The 25035-nt window shown below is 36.2% G+C and overlaps 1 protein-coding gene across 1 annotated transcript in view; it reads left to right on the top strand.

Moving 5' to 3' along the window:
* The first annotated feature begins 301 nt into the window (after nt 1-301).
* Nucleotides 302-25035, top strand: part of LOC128219627 (TSC22 domain family protein 4-like) — a 68184-nt gene continuing 43450 nt past the window's right edge. Inside the window, exon 1 of the mRNA XM_052927512.1 lies at nt 302-1820. Coding sequence (XP_052783472.1) covers nt 514-1820 — 1307 coding nt within the window. The 5' untranslated portion in view covers nt 302-513. The remainder of the gene's footprint in view (nt 1821-25035) is intronic.

The following is a 25035-nucleotide window of genomic DNA, read 5'->3' as shown; positions in this document are numbered from 1 at the left end:
AACCTTATCATCTGTGTTCAACTGTTGACATGATAAAAGTGTAATGTTTATTTCTGTACGTTTGATTTTATATCAACTTTGAAGCCCCGTCGTTTTCATGGCTTTCATTGCTTTGAATGGAGATTACTTTTATGCACTTTTTATTCTCACTTTTTATGACTTTATTATTATCATTGAACTGCCACTGGTAACCTATGCGCTTGTCACTGTGTACGAAATATCACATTTGGTACGCTATTGATTGGTTACGAATAAACTGTCTGCATGTGACGTCAAAAAATTACCCACCGTGCATAGCGATTGTCCGCCATTACTCCTTCAGATAGGAAATAGTAGGATTGTTAGTGACATTTTATCCCATTTATCACAAACAAATGATTGAATCAATTTAACAGTCCTCTGTATAAATGCATAAATTATGGGACAACCTATATGTGACCTGTATATAACTGTGTACTTATTACACAGAAAGAAAACTGTAATTTTGTTGTGATTTTTGTACATGTCAAAAACATGGCAGATCGTCCACAAAATGCACAAATGACAGTCCCACCAGACAATCAAGATCTTAAAATGACATTAAACAGGGACGAGTTAGACCAGCGTGCCAGCTCAAGTAGCCCTAAAACAACAGTTGATGGGGTTCCTAGAAAGAAAGGTGCTTTTAAAATAATGAGTGTCATTTCTCGTCCTAGTGACATGCTGGTTGATGGTGACAGTATGGATGATTTGGATGAAAGTCATACAGAATTAACAGAATATGACAGCTCAGAACTCCTTGACATCTCCCGTGCTACTGAAACAGGCCCAGAAACACCATCTGCTGTTGATGACATTCCAATAAACAACCAAAGTCGTGATGTCAAAGAAAAGTCAGATATGCACTCGAGGTTTCGGGTTGTTAAAATTGAAACGAAGGAACCCTTTAAAAGAGGAAGGTGGCACTGCCATGACTTTTTAGATCCCCAATCATCTACTGCCAACCCAACTGCAGGTGTAAGTGATACAAAACTTAATGATGATGCTAATTCGGGAAGTTCCAGTGCTGGGAGCTCAATACACTACACGCCAGGTGTTGATGATCCAGCCAAGAATCCATTACTTGCTGGTGCTACTGGAACAATTCATTCTCAAATACCAGAAGGTCAAATTGCTGGTAATGACACCTTTCAGCCAATCCATCCAGCCCCTCATACTGCTGCAGTAAGCCAGTCCGGGATCACGTCCAATCCCAGTAACCAAGTGTCATTAGGTTTTGGATCTGATGCAGCTTCAGGCCAGCATCCTTCGACATTGTGCCAATCACATTCTCACCAAAGTATTAGCTCAGTAGCCTCAGTGACTGACAATATTCCAGGAAATCTAGTGACATCTGGTCAACACAGTTCCAAAATGAAAAATGTAGAGGGTTCTAGTGCTGGAATGTTCATGCCCCATTACTCTTCAGGTCCATTGTATCCACCAGGAACAAATCCATCATCTCAATTGATAACCGACAATTCTCAACAGAATATTGGACAGGGACAAACATCCACGTTTCAGACTTATGTTCATTTAGGTCAGCAAATTCCAAATCCAAGCATTTCACAAAGTGGGCACAGTGAAACACTGCCGTCTTCTGAGATTAGCTCAACAATTCCACGATCAACTAATGACAACATGCCTGCTGGTCTTTCAACGAGCATTGTACGTGCTGGCACGGAGCAGTTAACGGAAGAGTTGAACAAAGATTTGAATGCGATCCAGGATTCCGTTGCCTTATCCCCAGCTCTTGTTGCTGCTGTTGGTGACTTACAGAGTCCTACAGAGGAAGATAAGAGGTAAGTGCAAATCACTGTGACTGATTATTTACTGATTACAATAGTTATTATGTTATAAATATTGTATGTATCCAAATAGGCTTGCAGGGGGTCTTCTCGTCTAAAATGAAAACTCCCAATTGCAGCTATTATATGGTAGTACCATAGGCACTAGTAGTTTGTTCCGAGAATTCAGTTGAATATAAGTAATGTTTCAAACTTAGAATTTATTTGAGGCATGTAAAAATAATGTAAAGCTAACTAAGCATGCAGCTAGCTATAATTATTTTTTTCAAATATGTTATAATTTACAATGCTTCATGTCTTAGCCAAAGAGTTACATGTATGGAAGGGCACTGCACCCTGTCCTTTTTTGGTAACATCCTTCTGCCTTCATGGAGACAAGCATGGGCACCCTTCTGCCTTCATGGAATTAAATGCTACAGACTGTCAAATATTTTATTTAAACTTATACCCACAAACTTTGCATATTTGACAGAACTTTACATCAAATATTACTACAATTGAACACAATTCCTAAGTGTGTTTTTTTAAAATCCATAATGTTCAGTTCCACACAGCCTGATGTAGGTTGTCAAATATGGGTGGTATTTTTTTATGTTCAGAGGCAATTTATGTCAAACTCATCGTGACCTAGGAAAAAAGTTTGAGATAACGAATATTTGACACATCCGAAATACAAAAATATAGCACCAAACTGTACAAATTTGAGTCCAAATCAAGTCTTATGTTTAAATCTGCAATTGAATTTGTCTTGTAATACATTTCCGTCGTGAAAACAGCAAACTTTTTTTTGAGAATAAACTATTTTTTTGAAAATATTTTTTTATTTTTTATTTGTATCAATTTTATTTAATTCACATTTATTGATAACACCAACACAGATATAAAACACTAATTTTACACCGGGTCCTTCTCTGAATTGGTCAACGAGAACAATGGAAGTAACATCTGATATTTAAAAAATAAAAAATCCTGAGCCTATTTGAGATTTAAAAAAATATTTTCTGAGCCTATTTGAGATTGTCATTGAATCAATAAAAATCTCCATGTTTAATACATCACAAGAAAAAAATCAAAAGCTTAAGTAAAAAATGTCTCTATTATCAAAAACATAAACAAACAACTTTAATTATTCGCACTAACCAATTATACTCAAAACTCCAAATTATGACAGTTTGTTATTTTGACACGCTCAGTTATTTATCGACATGCTGCAAACTGTCATGAATTTTTTTCGCATCAACAGCTCGATCTGCATTTTGACATAAAGAACACAGAAAATGTGTGAAACTCAACCACAGGGACTGAAATATGAGTTCTACATAGAGAAAAAATTGAGATAGAAAAGTCGATATAAGCAAAATTATTTTATATAGAATAAGAAGGAATAAATTTGGGACCAAGGAAAAAGTTTGACACACTAGGAAAATCAAGATATCAGATGCCTAACGAGTTTGGACTGCACTGCATCCGAAAATCATCTGTACCGATTAAAAATTATCCGGTAGTCAGTAAACGGTGTCGAGGTAAACATTCACCCGTCAATTTTTTTAACCAACAAGCCTGGTGATTTCATTGCCCTCAGGCTATCTTAAAGAATTTTTTCGTCGCCTCAGGTGATCGGGCTACCGTTAATTATGCACACTGATGTTGGTTAGACATAATGCCATGGGGTCTTGCAAATGCACCAGCCATATTGGTTAGACATAATCTCGTGTGGACCAGCAAGGCCATCAGCCATATTGGTTAGACATAATGCCATAATTGTGGTTTTACAAATGCACCAATGATATTGGTTAGACATAAAGGACATTTCATTTTCATGAACTTCCCTTTTTTATGTACTGACATTGTTCAAAGGTCACATTCGAGGGCATTCATCACATACTGTGACAGCTCTTGTTTAGTCCTAACTTACACCCTACATTTTTCTCAATATTTGTTTAAATATTGTGGGATTTGAAGCTTTTTTCTTGGGTTATGTTGATAACATTATTCAGAACATTAAGCTAAGAATGGTGCATTATACAAGGTAAAATTAAAGATTTATTATGCACTGGCATATTTTTGCAAGTGGTTTTAGTGCCTTCTCACAAAATGACAAAACACACTCGCCAATCTATGTGGTATAATTATGTTGATATTAAATATCATGACCACGCATAGGCTGCAGCTTTATTTTAACGCTTGAATCCATAATAAAAGGTCCAAAAATTTTTTTTTGTCTGTCCCTACCCCAGTGTAACCATCATCATCCTTACAAAGACTGTCATTCAGTTTGACATCATTCATTTTTATACTCCTAGTATACACATGATCTGGAGACTGAAGTCCTCCAGTCAGCCAATGACAAAGTGGAACATGACATCATGTCCATTACCGGCACACTCGCATCCACTACCAGTGAGCATGCAACTAATACGATGTATCCGGTAATCAAAATACCTAGTTTAACAATCATGTGCTCTATTTTTGTTCTGAAAAGATAAATATTCACTTGCAGAATTTTGCAAGCTTAGGCAAAATGCACTCGCAATATATAAATTTCACTTGCATGTTGTAAGTATGTCAAATTCAGAACCTGCACACAGTCCAAATTGAAACACAGACGATAGTGTTGGAAAGCTTGATGTAATATGTAGGCCATTATTTTGTCCATTCTCTAATGTGCATCAAAATCCACAACTTAATATAACATCAAATACCTTCCTTAAAGCTATCATGAATGTACGACTTCTAATTGTTTGTTAGTGGATATAAAAAAAGCCTGTAATGGAAAACAAGAAATATCTTTAAAAAAGATCAACATGGATCAATTTGTAAACATGGTCATGAAGAGTGTATGAGAAAGCAGTATGAACTTAACATGTGCAAATTGTTTCATTTAGATATCAAAGAAGTACTTAGTTTGAAAAAGGTTTTGTTTTAGCACAAACTTCTTACTCAATAATATGGCAGGGATTATTATTTGCTATAAACATGCGTGTAATTACTGAGGCAGGGTTTGTGCGATGTTTCATTTCAATATAAATATAGCAAACATGCAAAGTTTTGTCATGAAAATACTTGAAATACACATTAGCATGCACTTGACCCCACTTTCACAAAATTAGGATGTTTTTCTTTTACAGAGCCTTGGAAGTTTGAGTTTAAGGGAAGTCATCCAGGGTAGTATTGGTTTCAGGATATGTTACTAGTATTCTCCCTTTGACTAAAAAACTGTGAACCTACTGGTACATAAAAATAAAAAAAAATCAAAGGGCTGAAAGCACTGATGGACCAGACAGTAGAGCTCTTCTAAGACATTTTCAAAACGCAAAATAGTGATCAGAGGACAGATTCACGTTTAATCATTTAGAAGAGCTCTGAAACCAAAAGCCATTTACCCTTTACTGCATAATTGTGAGATAATACTCTTTTATCTATTATTGCATTATTACTCGAAATTACCGCTTTATCCAGATTTATTTTATTTTAGATTGATAACTACCGTAAATCACTGTGTATAGAACACACTTTTTCCCGCAAGAAATTAAAAAAAATAAACATCTTAAATGAAATGTCTTACAAATGTATTTTCTGAAGTTGTCATACCAATTGTTTACTTCGGCAAAGATTATGTATTGCATTGCAGAAATCACTCATATGTTCAAGGCTGTTGCATACTTAATGTGAAAATGTCAAAAAATACCAATAAATGAATGAACAGTAGTGTTTTTTTTACTAATAAGCACATTCATGTTCTAAACAAACAACATTGGAATATGACTGTGCATATTATGGCATATTTCAGATTTAAGTTTCACAAAATCAAGGATGGATAATTGGCACATCTTGTCTCACAGTCTCACCAGAATATTGAATCATAAGAAGGTATTATTTTCAGAGATTCCCATGTTGAAAGTCCCATTATACCATGGGAAAATTGGGTGACCGAATGAAATTGTTTGTTTTTTATGCCCCCGAAGGTGGGCATATTAAAATCGCACCGTCCGTCTGTCCGTCCGTCCGTCCCTTGTATGGACAGATTTTAAAATAACTTGCCACATGTGTTTGACATACCAAGACGACGTGTCGCGTGCAAGACCCGTGTCCCTACCTCTTAGGTCAAGGTCACACTTAAGTGTTTATTCACAATGGAGTGCTGCATATAAAGATATAGTGTATAGGTTGTCATGTGCGGGCTGTAACTTTCCCTTGTATGGACAGATTTTAAAATAACTTGCCAAATGTGTTCCACATACCAAGACGACGTGTCGCATGACAGACCCATGTCCCTATCTCTAAGGTCAAGGTCACACTTGGGTGTTTATTCACAATGGAATGCTGCATATATAAGGACATAGAGTATAGGTTGTCGTGTCCAGGCTGTAACTTTCTCTTGTATGGACAGACTTTAAAATGACTTGCCACATGTGTCCGACATACCAAGACAACATGTCACGTGCAAGACCCATGTCCCTACCTTTAAGTTCAAGGTCACACTTAGTGTTTATTCACAATGGAATGCTGCTTAAATGGACATAACAGTGTCGGTTGTCAAGTATGGGTGGTATTTTTTATGTTTAAAGGCAATTTAAAATAACTTGCCATGTGTATTTGACATGTAAAGGCAAGATCAACTTTTCATGTACTGACCTTGTTCATAGGTCAATGTCACAATCGGGGGCATTCGTCACATACTGTGACAGCTCTTGTTTATTACAGTATTGCTATCAACTATTTAAATGCTTTATACCACTTGTGCTATAGTTAGTTCAATATATTTTATCATATTTGTACATGCAGTGCTATACTATTTTTTCCCTGTATTACGTTTTTTTTTTGGGGGGGGGGGGGCGGGTTTCTCAGATTTTGACGGTAGTGTCATATACACAGTGATTGACGATATCTTATTGTCTGTGGTGTGTGATTTCTATTTATAGAATTTTAATGGAACCCAAAATGAAATATATTTATTTCAACATTTTTTTCGAATGATTTATTTTTGGAGATGATACCAAATGAAAGCAGAGGAAATAAAAACATCTGGCATTTTCAATTTGATTTTTTTTTCTTAATGATTCTAGTGGTAGGTTTGTAAAACGTGGAATATAAAGTGGCGTTAGATTGAAACTGTTTGTTTTAAATGACTTGCTGGTGGTTTGTCAAGACTTTGTGCAAAATAGGTTATAATTTGATTTTGCAAAGAATATAAACAATTTTGCTCCCCATCATATCAAAGATAAGGTGGATATAGAAGAGTTGAGGGACTGCTTTGTTTAGAATCGGCTGACATGAATAGTGTGAAATGCATCATCTCTCAAGCTATTTTAGTGTTCTTGTTGATTAATTTTTGACCTTGTGTCTTAAAAGTTTGATTTTTCTCATAAAATATTGTGCTGTTGATGAAATTGTTTAACCCTTTAGCACATAGACAAGTGGCCAGATTACACCTCCCAGTCAATAGCCATCTTACTGATAAGCAGTCCTTATCTGTATAGGTACTTTTCAGGATATTAGAAAATGAGCAAATGAATACAGCAGTATGACCTTAAAATCAATATTACTCCAAATAATTGTTTCCAAATCTTTTTTATGTGAATACATTTTTATAGGTAATTAAATTTTCTAATAAATGGTGTCAATGATGAAATATAAAATTATTTTATTTCATCTGTGAATGCATTTCCAATATGGAATTGTAACATTTCTTTGAAATGTCACAATTGCATTAAATCAAAGGGTAATAAAATGCTGGGATCGATCTAAATTTTATTACCCCTATCATAAAAAAGACCATCTGGATTAAAAAGCCGACAATTGATGTTCTTGTGTATAATACACAGAAATGTGGCAGGAATATCCGGTGTCATCCAGCTGAGAGATCCAGTCCAGAGTTTCTGTTTAACTTTATTACCCCCTCATAAAATTCTTTACAAAAAGAAAGCCGATAAATGTTTTCCAAGTAATGAATAAAATGAGCTAAATCATCAAATGCTTGCACAAATGTTGTTTACCTGACCTATTTTACAACCGGAACCATGCTAGCCGTCGATTAGCTCAGCAGAAAATTTACTCATCATTTTCTCAGCTACTTATTGTTTCTATTGTTTGTAACACAAAATATTATCTACAAATAATTATAATCTTTATTGATTTTAATGGTAAATTAAACTGACATAATATATTCAATGATTTACGCATCAATGTTTTGGGGGGAATTTCCATACTGTACAGTACTGCTATTCCTTGAGGATTTATTATGTCACAGTGGGATCTCACACCTGTGATTGGCAGTATAAATAATAACCTTCAAGTTTTAGCAGACAACATTTTCGAGGGAAAATCAATACACAAAAGGTTAAGCTTCAGCTTTATAAACATCCGGGATATTGTTTACAAAAAGAAAGATGCAAAATTGAAGTATTGAAATGACCCTATTGAAATATGCGGGAGATGCGTATACATCCAGTAGTGTATAGGGTCGGCCAGATGCGTTTACATCTGCTAATGAGCTATGTCGGCCTTGTATACATGCGCTAAAGGGTTAATATTATTTCGAAGCAATTAATCTTAATTACTTCAATATCGGCATACTTTGATTGTCTATAAATACTTACTGATATAAAATAAGTGCTGAACTCATCATTAAAGCAAACCGGAATTAAAGTGAAGATGCAACTTAGATGCAGTAATAGATATAGATAAGGCCAAATATTTTGTTGTTGTCAGGGTTACATCTAGTCCTAAAACAGTAAGGGAAGGCTTATTTTTATCTGTTTTTTCTCTTTCAGTATATCAGAAGCAGTACATTTTGAAACACACACACCTTTTTTTTAAATCTTTATTTTATGTTTTTTTTTACCAACAAACTATAATAATGGTAAAAGTCGGGGCCTATTTCTTAGGTAGGGCTGGGTTACCCGAATCAGAAGTGTTTGTTTTTAGGCCTACTTGACACAAGTATTTTAAGTGAGCTGGAAGTTTCAACGAAGTGAAGTATTATATCATTGATTTATATACATATGAACAAACTGTAAAATTACAATGTATGCAAGTTGTGTCAGTGTAAAGTGATCATGACGTGTGTTTTTTGGCATGCATTTGGAGCTTATATCCTTAAAAAATCTGCATATAAAAGTGATCTACATTAAATTCATAAGAAAACAGACCAGTACAGATAGTTATCTGAAAACGGCAATGATAAAACTCTGACATACTTTGTAACTGGTGCATAATAAAGGCAGGACATGCCTAGATAATAGTGTTTTGCAAGTATGTGTTTTTTAACAGTGATGGAATGATTAATGTTTGATTTTGTAATGTTTTGTTAGCCTGGAGTAAGTTATGTGAGGAAGTGGTTGACACTCTGAGTGACAACTTGGCTACTTCTTTATTAGATAATTATGTAAGGCAGGCAAAAGTAAAATGGATTCTTAGTTATATATGTGAAGGCCTGAAAGAGGTGTGACACTTCTTTAGATCTTTACATACATTGCATAAAATACAAAACTGAGGGGAAAAATATGAGAATTACATTTATAAACGGCCATGTGAATGTGTTTTGTGTAGTTAAATATATACATATTCTGACAAGTCTTTCACAAGTTGGCACAGATACAGATTTCAGGTAACGTATTGTATAGAAGGTGTAAGCTTTGACTTCAAAGTATATGTTAGTGTGTTTGTTTATACCTCTTATCCAGTTCTTTCAATGTCACATGCAAAAAAAACTTGAAGCGAGTTTTAGAAATGTTATCAGTCAGTGCTGTTTGTTAGTGGTGTTTGTTTTATAATGCATTGATAGCAGAGCATGGATGTGACAGTGATGAATAGGAAGTGAATAGAAACAGCCACCAACAGTGGTTTCTGAGACTGAATACTTGACAAATGGACCTGTTGTTGGAGGTGGATTTTGATCAATGGTGTAATGCATGGTGACATTTATTACCTGTGATAGACCTGAATTGACCTTGATGCTACTGGCTGTTATACAAGAGGTGCTCACCAGGGAATAGTTATCTCATGATATTTGCTGCTCAGTTTATTGTTTTTTGGTGACCTTGTGACCTCTGGTTTTGGGACAAGTAAAATCTCTGGATTTTGCAAGTGTACATATCCAATGAAAGGGTTAGCTATCCAATGAAAGGGTTAGCTATCCAATGAAAGGGTTAGCTATCCAATGAAAGGGTTAGCTATCCAATGAAAGGGTTAGCTATCCAATGAAAGGGTTAGCTTTTTGGATAAACTTACTCAAGCATATTTGTGTCAGATGGTGATACAAAATAGTTGAATTCTAAGGATAACATTAAGTCAAATATTCGAAGTAAGGCTGGTGATTGAAGTCAATATGTTTGAATATGTACATTTGTCTGCTTGACCATATAGAATGATGCCAAACACAGGTAGTGAATACAGAGGGAGGGTCCCTGGGAGCTACCGTGCCAACAGCTTGAAGAAGTCTGTGGCTTTTGAGCTGAGTTCCACTCGAGTTGCGCCACAAGTATCAATACCATTTGATGAAAGTAGCGGTTGTTTTCTGTCTGCAGCAGGAGTAAATTACGAACTAAACAGTAGGCCTGAGACACCTCCAATTGGCACTAGCAAAGGCACATTTCTGCCAGTGACTTCGAAGGGTTTTGATGTACATTCTCCACAAATGACACCCCCAGCTTTAGTGAATTATGAGACAGGGAATAGTGCATTTCTACCGCCATCGAATATGTCAATTCAACCGATGACACCACCCGCCAGTATGAACTTCAGTGGTAGCTCAAGCTCTTTTATTATGTCATCAAGTGCTGTTTCCATGGAACTTACTGCCAGCACATTTATGCCACCCAGCTCACTCGCCTATAACCTGCCAGCTCAGTTTCAACCATTCTGTGCAAACTCAAAACTTGTAGACAGTTTGCCAGGAACTCCAGAGCCCATTTTGAGTCCTCCAGGCTTTAAGCGCATGTTTCCAAGGTCATTAGCACTGGAAATGGAAGGCCCTGGGGCGTACCGGCAGTATTCACTGAGTCCAATAACTGTAGAAATGGAGAAGTTTTTCTCGTACCCAACTATGTCAATAACGTTCATGCCATGTGTGTGTGTGCCAGACTATCCTGTAGAGGAAGGCAAGCCTAGGAAGATCTGCCGAAGATGTTCAATTGCCCCCTCTTCTGACAGGTAACTTACCTAGACTCCTATTTGACTTTCCATTGGTATTAGATCCTTAAAGTATGCTAAGATCTACTGTTTCTTTTTAGCTTTACTGGCCAAAGGCCAGAAAAGTTTATGCGATGGTAATGTGTACATACTATGTGCGGCCTTGCTTCTGTAAACAATTTCTTGTGAACACGATACAGTCTTCAGTTTTGGTTGTATCTCCATGAAACTTGTACAGTATCTAGATAAACCAGCCAAATTCGCTCATGCATGCCTAGAAAATGGGCCTTGAAAGTTAAAAAAAAATGCTATTTTTAGGTAACCTAGTTTAGCCAAGTCTGCATGAGCAATTTCTATTTTTTTGCCAAGCTTACATACAATCATGTAAAGACAAGTCTAGGATTAAAGGGAGACAACTTGCTTTTTGGTTCTGCAGTTGATTTTGTGAATTACTCAGCCTTGTTCTTGTTGAAAGCACAAAGGCCATTTTTTAGCTCAAAGTGTCTGTAGTTGTGAATGTTTGTTCAATCTATGTCCCTGGGGTCAGTACTGGCCACGCCCAGGGGTTCACAGGTTTGGTAAACTTAAATTGGGAAATGTTTGAAAATCTTTTTGTCTGTTCGCGCATCCATCTCAGCAGAGTTGCTTTTGTTCAAATCATGCCCATTGGGTCATTACTGGCCATCTCCCGGGGTTCACAGCTTTTGTATACTTAAGTTAGGAATGTTTGAAAAGCTTTTTGTCTGAACCAGTTATGCAGAGTGACACTTGCTTTTTTGAATAAGGCACAATTTAGTGGTCTACTACCATGGTTGTTGAAATTATGACCCTGGGGTCAAAACTGGCACTGCACCTGGGGTCACAGGTTTTCTAGTCTTCAAAATTTCTTTAATATTTGTTGTGGAGCATCATATGATGACTGTCAAGCAAAACAGTTGAAAATATGCCCCTGGGGCCAAAGCTGGCCCCACCCCTTTTGACCTTTTTTATTTTTAAAGCTACAGCAATGATACAGTTTTGCAAATGAGCATCAATGTTGTCCTCGGATGACCTTGACTTTGACCTTTTGACCAACTTTTTTATTTTTAAAGCTACTGAAATTTTGACCATGAGCATTTTTTTTTTTTGTCAGATGACCTTTACTTGGCACATATTAAAATAGTTCATGCAACTTACCTGCTTACAACACTTTCTGTCCTCAGATGTTGAACGTGAAACGTTCTCAGGTAACCCAAACACAAAATTTGAACTATATGTCTGTTGCCATTTACCCATACATACATGCTCTGGATTAAAAATGACCACAAGAGCCATGCCAGTAGAGCATAGGCCCTTATGGGCATCTTGTTTTATCCATGCGACCCACTTTGAAATTGCGTAGAGATTTCAGCAAGGAAAACATTATATTCAAGTTTGAACCAGTGCCTACCAAGATATGGTCCAGAACAGGAAAATATCAGACAAAAGGACAGACAACGCCAAAACATCTCCCTCCAAATCAGTTTAGAGCTGCATGGTCACATAATCAGACTGTCAGACATGACCTATTTGCAGCTGCATGGTCACATAATCAGACTGTCAGACATGACCTATTTGCAGCTGCATAATCACAGATCATCAGACTGTCAGACATGACCAGTTTAGAGCTGCATGGTCACAGCTCGTCAGACTGTCAGACATGACCTGTTTGGAGCTGCATGGTCACTGATCATCAGACTGTCAGACATGAGCTTTTTGCAGCTGCATGGTCACAGATCATTAGACTGTCAGACATGACCTGTTTGCAGCTGCATGGTCAAAGATTATCAGACTGTTAAACACGACCTTTTTGCGGTGGATGGTCACAGTTAATCAGACTGTCAGACAATACCTGTTTGCAGCTGCATGGTCACAGATTATCAGACTGTCAGACATGACCTGTTTGCGATGAATGGTCACAGTTTATCAGACTGTCAGACATTGCCTGTTTTGGAGCTGCATGGTCACTGATCATCAGACTGTCAGACATGACCTGTTTGCGATGGATGGTCACTGATTATCAGACTGTCAGACATGACCTGTTTGCAGCTGCATGGTCACTATCATAGGTATAGAATAAGAAAGAAATCCAAAATAATCTTTTTGTTCCAGTAATGTTGCGTGGTTGGTTAGATTTTAACGAAAAATGATTCAACTTTATTTTCCCCATTTTTGTACCATGTGGAGATGATTTGATTGTCTAACAGTAGTGAGCTGAATATAGTAGGCACTTTGGCAATTTGGTGTGCCTGTGTTTGTGCCTCAGGTTTTGGCCATGCTTTCCAGGATTTTTAAATAACTTGAGAAGACAGCTCTGGTTGATGATGAGTATTTTCCCATGCTTATAATTGTTAAATGGTTTCAACTCATTTACTTACGAACGCTTGCACCCATGAACTTCATACTTGGTAGATGGCCCAGGGTTTCTGCTCCATAACTGAAGATTTTTGGGTCGACAAACTTCATACCTGGTATGCCAGTAACGACAACACAATGGGGGAGACAAGCGCTTTTTCAAAAAGGCAATCCCTAGTTTTGGTGTACATGTAGATTCATTTAGGGGTTGGTTCCAGTTAGAGTTAGTTGTGAAACAGAAGTGAGTTTCTTGGTTTCCCTAATTTGCTATAAAAGCTTTCATCAAGCTTCATGTGCATGGAATATATTACATGGGGATGTTGCTTCATATGCCATGTTGTTTGAAGAACTATAACATGGCTATTAATTACATTCACGATATAGATTCCTGCCAATATCAGGCATTTTGTCATCGTTTCTGGAACAAATCAGCTGGTATTCTGTCAGGCCATGGAAGATATGTTGGCAAATTTGTGATTCCATACATGTATATTCTAGTGTCTGCGACACTAGCTGATGTATCACCGTTAAGTTTTATTTTGATTTGGACCTTTGATTGTTTAAGTGATAAAGACTGACCACATTGAACAGAGTAATTCATGGAGTGTGGTGTGTATGTGGTTATATAGAAGTAATACAATGGTTGACAAGGAATAAGTTGATGCATTAAACATCAGTTTTATAAAAACATACTAAACTTCATATTTTATCATGCAACATGGAAACTATTGAAAGCATTGTTCTGCAATTTATGAACTAGTCCCTAAGTTGGAATATTTCAAAGTAATATCAAATAAAGTCTGGGCCCTTCTGGGTGCCGACTAATAAGCCATGCAACAGGAATGTCATGCAGCAGGTGATTCTTAACATGATAGGTTGTTTTAGTTTGGCTTAATTTAAAAGAAGATCAATCATAATGCAGCATGATGGTTGCAATTAGAAGCAAAAAATGTCTCTGAAATCACTGATTAATGCAAGCATTTATTCAAACACTATGTCATAGGAAATATTTAGAAGACATTTGCAACACAGGAGATGGGATGTGTTTTTCAATTCAAACCTCTGGTGAAATGGTGTCATCTTTGAACCTGTGTGCATTACTGTTAACTTGCAACTAGGTTATTTGGACGTTTGATAGTAGGAATTTTTGTTCAAGGGTTGAACATTTGATAGCTATCATGCATATTTTATTTTCGATCCTAGTTCTAGCTGTGAAATAGGGAGAAGTTCTGTTGCCACCTTGTGTCTTAGTCAACTGTTCATAATAAGGTATCCCTGAGATCCCTAAATGTTTAACAGAAGTTTGGCAAACATTTTGAAAATGTTTTAAGTTCTTATATGTTTTCAAAATTGCTGGTTAATATGTTCTGATTAGATTCAAGATAAAATTCATCAATGAAAGGATAAGTGATAAATGTGTGAAGTGTGGACTGGATTACTGCATTTTTTTGTAAAAACTTGCAGGATTTATTGATGTAAAATCCATACACAAAAACATTTCCTAAAAAATCAAGAATAATTAAGAGTTAGACAATTACGTGCAAGTGAAGAATACTTGGAAGAAACAAGTGAACTATGTGTCAAGACAAAAGTACGTTACCCCTATTGTGTTTCTTGTACAACTTTTTTTTAGATTGGTCGGAAATTGGTATCAATAAACTACTGGAGAGAGAATTTAGATAAGACCAGTATGGTTTACTTTATTGCTGGAAAGCTGTCTATAAGAAGAAATGCTAGAAATTTAGAATTGTTCCAAAAACTTAAGGGAATATTGTTAAACGGGATAAAACTGGTTTTATCTAGTGAAAAATGAAAAATTTGAATATGAATGTGCGCTGATTTTGTTTTTTGATGCTTAAGTAACTTCCATGCAACCTTATAGGTGAGGCTTAGATAAGGTTACAATTAAATGTTTATTACACTCATACATATTGACTTGAAACCTTTTTTTTTTTGAAAAGCTTCCGAACATTTTCATTGTGAGTGATTTCATACAGGTCTTATGTGCTGGTAAAACACTCAAAGTGAAAAAGTGGTTTGCGGAATGGCTGCAAAGTTATTATTGAATGTGGTTTACAAGATGATTATGTGTCTGTTTCGTTGTTACAAGGAAGTTTTATTTTTCAAATAACTCTTACTACAAAGTGTTATATAAAATAAAAAAATAAAGGATTAAAGCAGTACGTGTGTCAGTCCCTTAAGGAAACTCCTTAACAGTTTTACATGTGGAAGTGCATATGGAATATTTAACATTAGTGAGATAAGCTTCTGAAATTATATTAAAAGATAGCATGCACATTCATCTATCTGGTTGAAGTATGTTAAAGGGAAGTGATACTATTTACATGGTTTTGCTTATTTTTTTGCATATCCAGGAGTAGGAGTTTGTAATTATAAATGATAACCATAGCATGAGCCAAGAAAACATGGAGGCTAAGGTAACACATATTACAGAGTGGGTAGATAAAGGCATATTTTCAAAAGGAATTGTAATTGATAGAATAAGGTCACATTTATAAAGGTGTGTTTACATGCAGAACCCATGTTTGAAGTTTGGGTCATAATAAATATCATGATGCCCGTCAAAACCCACGCCAGCTCAAGTTCAAAGACAATACTTATTATGTCCATGGTTTGATTTTTGCATTTTGTATTGTTTTTGCTTGGCCCAAGGTCAAGGTCACAATACCAGGTCCAGGGTTTGAGCCCACTCACTCATTGAAAGAATGCCATGGGACTTGGATTATGTGTTTCACCCATCAATGGAAAGTGCAAGTATTCCTTTTCTATGTGGTGTTGGAATGTTGCTGAGCAAATCCTACCTTTTCATGGCTCTCTTTCTTTATAGTGTGGGTTAATTGCTGAGCAAATCCTACCTTTCATGGCTCTCTTTCTTTATAGTGTGGGTTAATTGCTGAGCATATCCTACCTTTCGTGGCTCTCTTTCTTTATAGTGTGGGTTAATTGCTGAGCATATCCTACCTTTCATGGCTCTCTTTCTTTATAGTGTGGGTTAATTGCTGAGCATATCCTACCTTTCATGGCTCTCTCTCTTTATAGTGTGGGTTAATTGCTGAGCATATCCTACCTTTCATGGCTCTCTTTCTTTATAGTGTGGGTTAATTGCTGAGCATATCCTACCTTTCATGGCTCTCTTTTATTTATAGTGTGGGTTAATTGCTGAGCATATCCTACCTTTCATGGCTCTCTTTCTTTATAGTGTGGGTTAATTGCTGAGCATATCCTACCTTTCATGGCTCTCTTTCTTTATAGTGTGGGTTAATTGCTGAGCATATCCTACCTTTCATGGCTCTCTTTTATTTATAGTGTGGGTTAATTGCTGAGCAAATCCTACCTTTCATGGCTCTCTTTCTTTATAGTGTGGGTTAATTGCTGAGCAAATCCTACCTTTTCATGGCTCTCTTTCTTTATAGTGTGGGTTAATTACTGAGCATATATTAACTTTTCATGGCTCTTTTTCTATGTAGTGTAGGAGTATTGCTGAGCAAAACACACTGATAATTTTTACCTGTTCAGGTGAGTTAATTGGCAAGAAAATAAATAAATTCAAATGTTCTACAATTTTATTGAGCAATTTCTTAGATTTCATTTATCTACTTGTACATTTAAAGAAAAAAACAAAACAACATAATAATTTGCACAAATAACACATAAAAAGACATAGAAATGGACATTTTACAGCACAGGTAAATGTCGGGTGTGACCTTTTTTTTTTTGAAGAAATCTTGAAGCTTATTTTTGTTGACAATTTTTGATGTAGCTGTTCATTGTCATCACAATATGATTTGATATAAAGAATATTGTTAAACTGAACACTTTTATATACATTTTAAAGTTTTGAATGCTTTTATTGACACATTTTCTCTGCAATTACGTCCATTGACTCCAGCCGGAGGCATTGAAATGTAACCTTACACATTATCAGTCATTTTTTTCTACTTGAAGTTCTTCTTTGTGTGAAAGTCCTTGAAACACTGGTTCACACAAAGTGCAACCTGGCACTCTGGACACCAAAATGATGTCATGACACGCTTATGTCCATCCCAATCCTTCTTCTTGTGGTTACAAACCACACAGTCGCGTAGGGGCCTCGCTCATTTCGCACCTTCCTTGGCTGGAATATACTCCGGGAAGCACCTGGACACCATTTTTGTGTTGGAATCTCCCCAAGGACTGGTTGCCCTCTTTTAACCTGCCTACATGCCACATCCCCAGCTTCTTCCAACAAGGAACAGACAATGGCAGATCTGAACTTGTCATGGTCCAGTTTCTTCTCGCCGACAGCAAACTTCTTGTACAATATGTAACTGTTGACAAAAGTCATGTTGACAAGGTAGAAAAATAACTTTCTCCACCATTTTTTAGACTTTCTAGTCAGGCAGTTATAGTGTCCAAACTGATCCAAAAGATCCACACCACCCATGTGTTTGCAATAGTCAACAATGCACTTAGGTTTCCGGACATTATCACCAGTCCGATAATCACGTTTTTCCAACACTGCCATGTTAGCCTCATGGAAATTCGTCAACATAGTAACATCCCGCTTGTCTTTGTAGCGCATGGCCAGCAGATTATCCTTTCGGCGAAACACAACTTCACCTTCATTCAATTTACGCTTACTCTTGATGGCCAAGGGTGTACCAACTCGGTTCACTCGTAATGTTCCACATGCATATGTTTCGGAACTTTCAAGTTCCTGAAAGAGTTCAGGGGACATGTAATAGTTGTCCATGTATACTTTATGGCCTTTATGCAGCAACCCACACCTGGACATCAAGTTCATAACAATGCATGAAGTTTTGGTCAGGTGCTGAGTCTCTCCTGTCTAGGCCTCATAGTAGTCCGGGGCATGTCGATTTTCTTGGCGTCCTGCTTATATGTCGTAACTCAAGCAGTATCCACTACCTGCTTCACAAACAGTGTACAGCTTTACACCAAACTTGGCAGGCTTGTTCTTATTGTACACCTTTATATTCAATCGACCCTTCCAAGGACAAGTACATAATATGTTGCCTCATCAAAGCTGAGGTTTTCGTCAGGGGTGTACACCTCAGAGAAGCACTGCATTGTCCGGATAATCATGGGGCGGATCCGTCTCAGCTTATCCGTCCGATCTTCATCAGTTGAAATATGGAAGTTGGACAGGATATTTAGGAATCTGTAAACAGAAAATAACATTCATTGATTGTTCAAATTATCTGTTATTTCATAGGTACCGTTACACTTTCTTTCAGACAGACGGATATTGGGGATGGCAGACATTCATTGCAGCTGGTGGTACCTGTGCATATATTTGTACATTTCTTTTACAGAAATATAGTTTGTCATGTGTGTTTGTCTTATTACTTGACCTTTTGAATAATTGTTGAAACTATTTACAATGATAAACCAACAAAAAGACTTTGATAAAACATATGACTTGTGTTTTTTTAGCTCGTAATTGTATTATCTGGAATAAAAAATACACGTATAACATTTTATGGCACAAACCTGTCCCTTGACATATATCTGGAGAAGAATGGAGTTTCTGTGACATAATCTGTAGTCCAATAATCACCTAGGTTCGACTTGTAGACTAGTCCCATGGCGATGACCAGGGCGAAGAAGACCTTCATTTCGCTAGGGGTGACGTCCTCCCATTTCCTCTTTCGACTGTGGGTTGCCAGTTCCTGGTTTGTCATCCGGTTTGTTGCATATGCATTGGTCTCATTACTCATGACTTCAAAAAAATCGTTGTCAATGAACAATTTCATATAGTCAATGGGATTTTGCGAGTCCATCTCAACGTTTATCGTCCCACCACCATTGAATGGCATCACAGTTGGAAAGGTTTCATTTCCAGTCCACCCTGCTTCCCTATCAGCCTTGATCTCCACGTTGTTTTCTGGCCCAAAGACTGACAATGGCGTCTCTAGAAGAATGTTGTAGTTTCTTCGTGGTCGAACAGGGTCAAAACCATCGAAAGAATCATCTGAGTCATCGTCACTATCTAATAAATTGCCAACAAATCGGTCATTGTAAACGTTGTCTTCTGAGTCGGAAGCCATTTTTACGGATATGATTCACTGCGCATGTTGTTCTATTTATATCGCGGAAACTCGCGCATAACTACAATAAATGTAAATAGTTATTGGATAAAGTTTTACATAAGGCCAAATAAAAAAATAGGTATGTTTCAGGTTACCCGACCGACCCTATTTTTTCCCGCCGACCCTAACCTATTTTTCCCTGAAAAAAATGTGATTTGGGTACAAAAAGCATTTGTTACGAAATATATGTACTTAAAGTTGACAATATTAGAGTTTGATTTCTGAATGTATTTACCATACTTTACCTTAGAGTTCGGACACCTTAAAATAATTAATTTTTCGCTCTCCGAATTCATAAAAAAAATAACCATTTTTACATTTTATCTACATGTATGGTAAACCTGCCTTTTTTCTTCATGTCTGCATTTTACCACTTATTAATTTATCGGTAGTTATCAATGGTTATTACGCCTATAAGTGTAACTCCTTCATTAAGTTAATTAAAATCCCATTCAACACCATTTTATACATGCATTGAAATGAATAAACACCTTTTATCGGCTTCAGATCAAACAGTCACATTGTGTGACGTCACATAACTTTCAGTTATACCCACGAGGATCTCATGGAGAGCATGGATATTGCTATGCAGGATTAATGTGTCTGGGTGGTGTTTTTGATTGTAACTTAAGTATTGCATTTCTAACTTTAATTCATCACATTAAATAGTTACCTGTATCATTGAATGTGTTGACTTTTATTGTTCTATTGATGTTTCAATGAGTATTACTGTACCATTATTGCTTCATAAAGTCTATATTAATAGTGTGGTACAAGTTTCAAAGTTTATTGGCGGATCGTTTTACAAACATGTCATGTCTGTGTTTTCTTAATCTCTTGATTGCCCTTGTTGTTTCTTCAATCTTCCATTAATTATATCACACATCCTTTTCAACAGGCAATAAATCGTTTAGGATGGGTAGTAACTAACTAACTTATCACAGTGATGTATAAAGATCAATAATTTTTATCTGTGAGACTTAGTAACTGTAAGTTACAATTGATGTCCTTTGGGTGTCCGAAAATTAGGTACTAAAATTAATTATTTTTGAAAATAATAATGGATGTCCGAATTTTTAGATTGTCCGAACTCAAAGGTGAATTACGGGTAGTTTGTGCTTGTGTGGCAGGTTTATTTCAATTCTTGAACTACTGTGAAATCATTAATGTTCGTGGGCATGAAATTTCGTGGTTTGCCGAATAAAAACAATTTCGTGGGTACTTGAATTCGTGGATTTTCATTTTTGAATTTTTTTTATCCAAGATGCGATCGTCCTAGATCGTCTGCATAATATCCACGCGCTGGCCCGTGATTTCCGTCTTATACGCCACTCGGTTTATGACACTCGCTAATGTGGTATGACATGCTAATTAGTGCATATACCCATGTCACTTATCGATTTAATTGGGAATAAAGGTAATAAAAGAAGATGTACCCTGATCATAAATACAGATAGGGGAAGCCATTGGATGCCAATTAAGAATTTTGCAAACTGTGAAAACACCGAAAAGGTGCGTATATTGTCACGGTCGGTGCTTAGTAACCTTCCATGTACTAGTAATCGATTAATTATTTCATTAAAAAAAATCGAGTACAGACACTCATCACGCACATCTTGTAAACTTGGAGATTTTCATAAACAGCACACGTTTAAACACGTGCTTATAACCGTCATTTGCTGTATAAAACACATTTAATTGATTTGGTTCATTATTTGTTAAAGGCAGTTATAATATATTAACAGAATAATGATCGTGTAAGTTATACAGTGAGACAGGTTTTAACACTGTATACTGCGACCTTTGTAAATAATATATTAGAGTATGTACGTAACAAGGCAATTGAAAAAGTGAATAAAGGGTTTATATTTCGTGGGATCTTGAATTCGTGGATCACCCAATCCACGAAAACCACGAACATTAATGCCCCACGAACATTAATGATTTCACAGTATATTTTCTTGTCAGATACAAATGTGTCAGATACTGACTTTCGGATTGATATGTCAGACTTAAGTGTGCAATTTTGGCAATAAAACCTGCATGTTACTTGTTCTTCAAACCTGAACCCCCAGGTCCTCTTGACAGCATTGAGGTTTCCTTGGCTGATGGCTTATATGATAAATTTGCTGTCCCACTCTTCATGTAATTATGTTACAGGGAGGTTAGCATTCTACAGAGGGTGATTGAAAGCAAAAGGGTGCATAAAGAAAAGTAAAACCGTTCCTGGAAAGTCTTAAATAATAGCAGAGTGGTGTACCATAACTTAGTTGAAATCCAACCATCATTGTCAAAGTATTTAACCAGACAAATAAAGAATGTTTCCTTTGAAGCATGGAACATGTTTAAAAACTACTGATAAATCTGAAAATTGATGACTTTTATTTTTGTTACTTTCTGAGTCAACAGTTACTGAAATCAATATATAAAAAAATATATAAAAAAAATAATAAAATATTCTGACCTACCTACCCTATTTTTTTTGGCAGCGTTACCTGAAACGGACCTATTTTTTTATTTGGCCTAAGCATACATCAAGGCCGCAACAACTTTAATATCGGGAAATTAGGTCGATTGAGTTAAAAATAGCGCATGAATGAGGATGTAAACAGAGTCACTATCAAGAACGACATATGATGCGGCTAAAGGGTCAATCTCTATGACTGGACCATTCAAATGTATCCAGACCCGGGGGAATACTTAATCTCTAAAGCTGAACCATTCAAATGTTTCCAGAACTAGGGGAATACTTAATCTCTAGGACTGGACCATTCAAATGTATCTAGATCCAGGGGAATACTTAATCTCTAAGGCTGAACCATTCAAATGTATCTAGATCCAGGGGAATACTTAATCTCTAAGGCTGAACCATTCAAATGTATCTAGAACAAGAAGAATACTAAATCTCTAAGGCTGGACCATTTAAATGTAATTAGATACAGGGGAATACTTAATCTCTAAGGCTGAACCATTCAAATGTATCTAGAACAAAAAAGAATACTAAATCTCTAAGGCTGAACCATTCAAATGTATCTAGAACATGGGGGAATAGTAAATCTCTAAGGCTGGACCATTTAAATGTAATTAGATACAGGGGAATACTTAATCTCTAAGGCTGAACCATTCAAATGTATCTAGAACAAAAAGAATACTAAATCTCTAAGGCTGAACCATTCAAATGTATCTAGAACATGGGGGAATAGTAAATCTCTAAGACTGAACCATTCAAATGTATCTAGAACAGGGGGGAATACCTAATCTCTGAGGCTGAACCATTCAAATGTATCTAGAACTTGAAGAATACTAAATCTCTAAGGCTGGACCATTCAAATGTATCAAGAACTAGAAGAATACTAAATCTCTAAGGCTGGACCATTCAAATGTATCAAGAACTAGAAGAATACTAAATCTCTAAGGCTGGACCATTCAAATGTATCTAGAACAAGGGGAATAGTAAATCTCTGAGACTGAATAATTCAAATGTACCCAGAACTAGGGGAATACTAAATCTCTAAGACTGAACCATTCAAATGTATCCTTATCAGGAGAAATACTAAATGTCTAAGGCTGAACCATTCAAATGTACCAGTGGAATACGAATTATCTAAAGATGAACCATTAAGTCTATCTGGAAATAGATTTGTTTGGTTTAAGGTTCTTGTTAACATCTTAATCAAAATTGATCTCTTGTCAATACTGATGGGGCTTTTTGTAAAACAGTGATTACATATTTATTTGTATTTTTATCCCCCGCCTTGAAAAGGCGCGGGAATATAGTAATGGTAGGCGCGATTGTGTGTGTGTGTGTGTGTGTGTGTGTGTGCGTCCGTCCGGCCCACATTCATTTCTTTGCATCTCCTCTTACATTTCTCATGCAATTTCTACCAAACTTTCACAGATTGATGATCATGAAGTGAAGCAGCGCATATTGTCGGGCTTTCCCGATTCGACCGTTTTTGAAAGAGTTATTGCCCTTTGCTTATTTAACATTTAAAATTGGTTTCTTTGCAACTCCTCTTACGTTTTTCATGCGATTTCTACCAAACCTTTACAGATTGATTATCATAAAGTGAAGTAGCCCATATTGTCGGTCTAACCTGATTTGATCATTTTTGGAAGAAGTATTGCCCTTTGCTTATTTTACATTTAAAATTGGTTTCTTCGCAACTGCTCTTACGTTTTTCATGCGATTTCTACCAAACCTTTACAGATTGATTATCATAAAGTGAAGCAGCGCATATTGTCGGGCTTTCCCGATTCGACCATTTTTGAAAGAGTTATTGCCCTTTGCTTATTTTACATTTAAAATTGGTTTCTTCGCAACTCCACTTACGTTGTTCATGCAATTTCTACCAAACTTCCACAGATTGATTATCATAAAGTGAAGCAGCCCATATTGTTGGGTTTTCCCGATTTGACTATTTTTGAAAGAGTTATTGCCCTTTGCTTATTTTACCTTTAAAATTGGTTTCTTTGTAACTGCTCTTATGTTTTTCATGTGATTTCTACCAAACTTTTACAGATTGATTATCTTAAAGTGAAGCAGCGCATATTGTCGGGCTTTCCTGATTTGACCATTTTTGAAAGAGTTATTGCCCTTTGCTTATTTTACATTTAAAATTGGTTTCTTCACAACTCCTCTTACGTTTTTCATGCGATTTCTACCAAACTTTCACAGATTGATTATCATAAAGTGAAGCAGCGCATACTGTCAGGCTTTCCCGATTTGACTATTTTTAAAAGAGTTATTGCCCTTTGCTTATTTTACATATAAAATTGGTTTCTTTGTAACTGCTCTTATGTTTTTCATGTGATTTCTACCAAACTTTTACAGATTGATGATCATAAAGTGAAGCAGCGCATATTGTTGGGCTTTCCTGATTTTACCATTTTTGAAAGAGTTATTGCCCTTTGCTTATTTTACATATAAAATTGGTTTCTTCGCAACTCCACTTACGTTTTTCATGTGATTTCAACCAAACTTTCACAGATTGATTATCATAAAGTGAAAAAGCGCCTATTGTCGGGCTTTCCCGATTCGACCATTTTTGATAGAGTTATTGCCCTTTGCTTATTTTACATTTGAAATTGGTTTCTTTGCAACTCCTCTTACGTTTTTCATGCGATTTCTACCAAACTTTCACAGATTGATGACTATAAAGTGATGCAGCGCATATTGTCAGGCTTTTGCAATTTGACCTTATTTGAAAGAGTTATTGCCCTTTCTTCATTATACGCATTTCTTATGTTCCTGAGAAACTACCCTTACCATTGATTGGCTTTCGTTACAAAAAAATGCCCCATGAGGCGGGGGATATAGCTGTCTGGGACCGCTCTTGTTGAAATAGGATTTATAATATTTTCATGGTTAAAGAATATCTTGTTACATACTTTTGTGCCATTTTTTGTGAGGAATTTGTAAACAAAGGAGCTATTTCTGCAAGGGCTTAGAATTGTATACGTTAAGCATTCTATGACCTTTTGATAAATATATATTATGTACGATATTGTTATGAAATTTCCTATCAATTAGTATATAACCCATCAACATTTTTATGGAGTTAATCTTGTTATGATAATTGAGAAAATTGTGT

Source organism: Mya arenaria, chromosome 15 (genome assembly GCF_026914265.1).
Source record: "Mya arenaria isolate MELC-2E11 chromosome 15, ASM2691426v1".
Classification (NCBI taxonomy): Eukaryota; Metazoa; Mollusca; class Bivalvia; order Myida; family Myidae; genus Mya; species Mya arenaria.
The sequence above is the reverse complement of the archived record's forward strand: the minus strand, read 5'-3'. Positions and strand labels throughout refer to the sequence as shown.